General features: G+C 44.0%; 1 protein-coding gene across 1 annotated transcript; it reads left to right on the top strand.

The window, feature by feature from the left end:
* Positions 1–21: 21 nt before the first annotated feature.
* LOC311132959 (trafficking protein particle complex subunit 3) lies at positions 22–5,999 on the top strand. Its single transcript, XM_084166352.1, has 5 exons — positions 22–180; positions 1,346–1,443; positions 1,990–2,089; positions 3,655–3,837; positions 4,566–5,999. Exons 1-5 carry the CDS (start codon positions 139–141, stop codon positions 4,683–4,685), a joined length of 543 nt encoding a protein of 180 aa, XP_084022478.1. The 5' UTR covers positions 22–138; the 3' UTR covers positions 4,686–5,999.
* Positions 6,000–6,737: the final 738 nt, after the last annotated feature.

Here is a 6,737-nt window from a genome sequence, read left to right on the forward strand (position 1 = left end):
ATTCCGGTTCCTGTTTTTCAGGAAGTTGGGTGTTTGACAGCTGAGACAGAACATAGATCACGGGGACCGCTCTCAAAGGAACGAATAAAGAAAGGATAACTACCCAATCATCTGTACAAGCCTGTAACCCAATACACTATGTCAAGGCAATCCAACCGAACCACAGACAGCAAGAAGATGGTAAGGAGTCGCGTTCTGCTAATGCTACTTAGCATACTGGCTACTCCATTAATGCTAGCTAGCTACAGTAGTAAGTTAAACTAACGCTAGCTAATTTAGACGACAAACTGCCTTTTATTGACCTCCAAAAAACAGCTTAACATGTTGATCTAATAATGCATGTTTTGATTAAGTATTAACGACACATCAGCTTAGCTGTAGTGCAATTTAGATATTCAATGATAATGTAATTAATGACAAATACAGGAAACTAGCCTGGCTAGCTAGTTAGTTACTGTAACTAGCATTTCATTCGCTAGCTAGCACCAGGGCACACTGAGCCACTGCAACTTGTTTAGAATTTTTTATTCGGGCATGGTTACCTTTCGCATTTGTTAAACATATGAACTGTTAGCCTGGCATGGATGGCAATTGGCATGAGAATATGTGCCCCTATGATATTGGTACTTGTCTTCGTCGTAGGTAGCTGACCCATGTACCTGATAACCATACTTTAGTCAGGCTGAATTAATTTATGAAAATGTTTTATCTGCAATACAATAAATTATTCACTGTCTTTGAATCAATGAAAGATGCCTGTAGTTTTGACGTTCTTACACCAGGGGGTGCTGGCAATTAAGTTTCTCTCTCTCTCTCTCTCAATTTCAATTTAAGGGGCTTTATTGGCATGGGAAACATATGTTTACATTGCCAAAGCAAGTGAAATAGATAATAAATAAAAGTTAAATAAACAATAAATTACACTCACAAAGTTCAAAAAGAATATAGACATTTCAAATGTCATTATGTCTATATATAGTGTTGTAACTATGTGCAAATAGTTAAAAGTACAAAAGGGAAAATAAATTGGGTTGTATTTACAATGGTGTATGTCAGGGTTCTTCAATTCCGGTCCTGAAGGGCCGAAACACCTCTGTTTTTCATCCTCTCCTTCTAATCAGGGGCTAATTCAGACCTGGGACACCAGGTGAGTGCAATTAACTACCAGGTAGAAATAAAAAACAGAAGTGTTTCGGCCCTCCAGGACCGGAATTGAAGAACCCTGGCGTATGTTCTTCACTGGTTGCCCTTTTTCTTGTGGCCACAGGTCACAAATCTTGCTGCTGTGATTGCACACTGTGGTATTTCACCCAATAGATCTCTCTCTCTCTGTTTCTCTGTGTAGAACTCGGAGCTGTTCACTCTGACATACGGAGCCCTGGTAACCCAGCTATGTAAGGACTATGAGAACGACGAGGAGGTCAACAAACAGCTGGATAAGATGTGAGTTTCTTCTCTTCTCAACAAACTCTGCTTAGTCCTCTCACTTATAAGTGATCAAGGAAAGGAGACAAGGAGAGTAATAGAGTCACATCTGTGTGTGTAAAATGTGCCACTCCTCAACATTTCATTTTCAGTTTATCCTTCACTCTGCAAATGGAAAAAGTGGAGCTACTGGTTTCGGCCTCTGAAGTTTCCCGTCAACCTACAGCACACTGACAAATTCTCCATCCCTCTTAAACTTGACCCTAGAAACTAATAGACCAATGATGTGACGTGTGTGTGTGGTGGTCAGATATGGCCTGTAAAGGTTTTCTGCTCTGCCAAACTAAGACATCTACTGTAGCATGCCCCAAATATGGTTCAATTAGGTGATGATCTAATCTGACTCCTTAATAGGGTCCAGATGTTTGTCTATATCTCTATATCTCTCCCTCTCTTTCTTTCAGCTTTGCTCAACTATGCCAGTGTTCATGTCTGAAAGCTTTAAGGGAGGTGTGGAATCTCTGCTCTAAATGGAACCATTCTTTTATCCTATACTCTTTCCAGGGGATATAATATCGGAGTGCGTCTCATCGAAGACTTCTTGGCGCGCTCCAGCGTTGGGAGGTGTCAGGATTTCAGAGAAACGGCCGACGTCATCGCTAAGGTAACGGGAATGTCCCTGAGCCAATCAGAGCGTGACCATGGAACCCTCCCAGAAAGGAGAGAGGCGATGGGGAAGAGAAGGAGTGAGGGAGGGAAGGAAGGAGAGCGAAAAGGACAGGGAGAGAGAGAGAGAAAGAAACGGAGATGGAGAAGAGCGAAAGAGATTAAGATCTGAGAGAGGGAGCGAGAGCTGGGAAAAAGACTGAGGGAGGGAGGTTGACTATGAACGAGTGAATGAGTGAGTTAGAGAGCGAGGGAGTCAGCGACAGGAATTTGAACTCCAACCTGCAGTAATCTGCATAGTTTCATCGCTCCTCTCTACTGCTTTTCATTTCTCTGCACTCACACAGGTAGGGAAGCATCCCAGCTATGTCACCACAAAGCCAACTGGCCCCAGCCCGTGTGTGTGTGTGTGTATGTGTGTGTGTGTGTGTGTGTGTGTGTCTGGGCTCTTGTTCCTCACTGCTTGTTGTCTTTCTTATACAGTAGTCCAGGCAGAATTGTCAACCTACATCCAGGGTGAAACACAACCCCTCGCCCAAGTACATTAGTTAACACTGAAGGAATGACCATACACACACACAAACTCGTGCTTGTGTCTATGTGGTCAGACAGTAGTCTGCTGTACTCCTGAGCAGCGGGCCTAATACTAAATCACTGTAGACTTTACTTGTCAAGCTCAAACGCTACTTCTCTCACCGTGTGGTTGACACCAACCCTACATCCATCACTTTGCAATGAGAGCGTTAGAGACCAGAGTTGAATATGTCCCCAGTTTATTTCAGCTACTCGACCGCAGGACGGGGCAGCTCTTGCTAGCAAGCTTTGACATTGACTAACAACCAAACTGCCGTCACGCAGTTTAAAAGATACATTCACAAGGGCAGATCTCAACGACTTGATCACTGATTATCTCGGCAGGTGTGAGACCCTGGTAAAGAAAGATTTTACACTCCCTGGCCCTAACCTAGTCCTCTCTTTTCAACCCTTTCTCAGTAGAAAACATGTGACAATGTCAAATTGTCTGCATTCAGTGAAGAATCTTATGAGAGTGATAGTCTCTGTTCCATTATCTCCTGAACAGCTAATCATGGCTACCCGGACTATTTGCACTGCCCCCCCACCCCATCCTTTTTACGCTGCTGCTACTCTGTTAAGTATTTATGCATAGTCACTTTAACTCTACCCACATGTACATATTACCTCAACTACCTCAACTAGCCGGTGCCCCCGCACATTGACTCTGCAACGGTACCCCCCTGTATATATAGCCTCCCTACTGTCACTTTATTTTACTGTATATATAGCCTCCCTACTGTCACTTTATTTTACTTCTGCTCTTTTTTTCTCAACACTTTTTTTGTTGTTGTTTTATTCTTACTTTTTTTTGTTTAAAATAAATGCACTGTTGGTTAGGGGCTGTAAGTAAGCATTTCACTGTAATGTCTGCACCTGTTGTATTCGGCGCATGTGACCAATAAAATTTGATTTGATTTGATTATAAATGCAGTACTAACACCATTGTAACACTAACAGCATTGTATGATTGCATGTGTTGTCCACTAGGTGGCGTTTAAGATGTACCTGGGCATCACCCCCAGTGTGACCAACTGGAGCCCGGCGGGGGATGAGTTCTCCCTCATCCTGGAGAGTAACCCCCTGGTGGACTTTGTTGAGCTGCCTGACAACCACAGCTCCCTGGTCTACTCCAACCTGCTGTGTGGGGTACTCCGAGGAGCTCTGGAGATGGTAAGGACTGTGCCTCTTTAGGCCTTTTCACACCAGCCTAACCAAGCTGTACTGTTCTGGCCTGGATACGTATCCACCATCTTTGTTGGAACCGTGCTAAAAAAGGACAATGTGAAAATAAAATACCAGAGTCAGCACAGGGTGTGTGCACGGTACTGTGAAAATTATATTTGTGTGATTTACACTGAGTATACCAAACATTAGGAACACCTTCCTAATATTGAGTTGCACCCTCCCCCCTTTTGCCATCAGAACAGCCTCAATGCGTCAGGGCATGGACTCTACAAGGTGTCGAAAGCATTCCACAGGGATGCTGGCCCATGTTGGCTCCAATGCTTCCCACGGTTGTGTCAAGTTGGCTGGATGTCCTTTAGGTGGTGGACCATTCTTGATACACACAGGAAACTGTTGAGTGTGAAAAACCCAGCAGCATTGCAGTTCTTGACACAAACCGGGACGCCTGGCACCTATTTCCATACCCCGTTCAAAGGCACTTAATAATTTTGTCTTGCCTATTCACCCTCTGAATGGCACACATTGAAGTGGATTTAACAAGCAACATCAATAAGGGATCATAGCTTTCAACTGGATTCACCTGGTCAGTCTATGTCATGGAAAGAGCAGGTGTTCTTAATGTTTTGTATATGCAGTGTATGTCATGTGTTGTGAAGCTTTATTATGTAGAGAAAAGCCCTTTTTAATTTCTAATATCTCCCTCTCTCCCCCAGGTGCAGATGGCAGTGGATGTGAAGTTTGCTCAGGACACCCTGAGAGGAGACAATGTCACAGAGATCCGCATGAAGTTCATCAAGAGGATCGAAGAGAATCTACCGGCCGGGGATGAGTGAGCGAGAGAGTGAGAGTGAGAGAAAAACCACCTCCCTCCACTTCTCTTCTCTTCCCACTCTGAGAGCGAGAGAATCAAGTCCTTGGGTGTGTCTGAAATATATTCTATCTTCCTCTCCTTTCCTCCATCTGCACTGGTCTAAATACAAAGGACAGAGATAGATGGAAGTTATGATGCATTTTACATCATCATGATGATGTGGCCGGTGACACTTTGCTTCTTGAAAGTCCAATATCTTAAAAACTTGACTGCTGACCTGTACAACATTGTGGGACTGTATCAACAGTGGACTAATGAAAAATAATACCAAAAGATAGTTTTGGAGTGGAATTAACCTTTAAATGCTTGATGACTACCAGCAATATTTACTGTCCCCTGTCTAGTTCTTTCACAGTCGTGCAGATGAAGGAAAGGAGACAGGGAGAGGTGGTTTTTGAGATGCACCCATAGAGATAGGTAGAGAACTATATCTGTGCCATTATAGAGTCTGTGACAGCATGGACAGCGCCATTGAGGCTACAACCCATAGGAATCCCCACCCAGTTGACTACTTTGACTACTTTAAAATGGCGGAAGCATGGTGGAAGCCCTCAATGGCGCTCCCCATGCTACAATTGGCCTTTTGGCCACTAAAGGGCTCTATCATTCTCTATGGATGCACCCTATGCTTTATGGAAGGACTTCTGCTGAACTATGACCCCTGGCCTTTAACCTTTGCTCATCTGACCCCCCTGACCGTTCAGCTTTAATCTCTGCTCCTGTGATGAGGAACTCCTTGGACACATCATCATCTCATATGTTAATTTCTAGGGCAAGGATCTTTTCAGATAAATACTTTGGCCCTTAGATGTAGTCTAGGCCACTCAAACTCAACTATGGACCTTTTTTTCATTGTTCCCCTCTAATCAGGTGTGTGTAATGAATTATCAGGTAGAACAGAAAACCTGCAGGCTCCTGACCTCGTAGGGTCAGAGGTGAATACCCCTGATCTAGTCAACTGTCTAATGAAAGTAGCCTTGAAAGGCTCCTGGCCCATTACAAATGGAACGTTTTTTGATTGACTTGCGATTCTGTTCATTTCACAAATGTGTATCACTGAATGGAATATGATGGTTCACTACCAAGTAAAAGTTGACTGTCTCAATTGTGTTGGTGGACAAGATTCGTTTTTACTTTCATCTGTCTTCAAGATTCTATTAATATCTATGTGTATAAGATATTTATTTGTTGTCATGTAAGATACTGCCACATGTATGGCAATGGTCATTTAAGTAGGCTGATGTCATTATTAATAAACTCATCATGACATATCCAATGGGTGCTGTATCACTGCAATAATTACAGCTACAGCTGGTCCCATAAGTGGTAGAAGACTTGTGTGTCCATGAGTCACATAGGAGGGTCTGTGTACCACGTTAACCTGTTGCAGGTCTCATCACACAAATGTAATGAAGTGTCACACAGACCCTTCCCCTGTGCCCGGTCGCCAGATATACCCCAGTGCACTGTGAGACTGTTGTTCCTCTGGAGCAGCAATGTCCAGTCAAACAACAATAACACAGACCTAATGCCCCTCAGATGTTTGTTCTGGTTACATGGAAGCAGTCATGAACTGCTGGACGTATGTGCGCGTCTGACAGCCATGTGTTAGGAACAGCCGCTTTTTAACAGGGTGCCTAGAACAGGGGTGTGTGTGTGTGTGAGGGAGAGAGTGGGCGGGGTGTTTGGAAGGGGCTAGCAAGGCAAGATGCCGTTAAAGGCCTCTGTTTCCACAGGCAGAGGCCCATTCTTCCTGTAACACCTGTGAATGGACTGATGTCAACCAGTAGTCACCAACTCAACCCCTCTTTGAGGAGAATCGCTCACCTCGTCGATCACAGCAGAGCACACAGAGCTGGCCATTCACACACACACACACACACACACACACACACACGTTTCCATGATTTGAAATAATCAGTAGATTGCATTACTGACAGTAACCACCAGAGGCTACTGTGGGCATTGCATTCCCCAACACTCCAACACTGTCTCCTTCCAAAAACATTTCCCT

Source organism: Coregonus lavaretus (assembly GCF_964263955.1).
Source record: "Coregonus lavaretus genome assembly, chromosome: 7".
NCBI lineage: Eukaryota > Metazoa > Chordata > Actinopteri > Salmoniformes > Salmonidae > Coregonus > Coregonus lavaretus.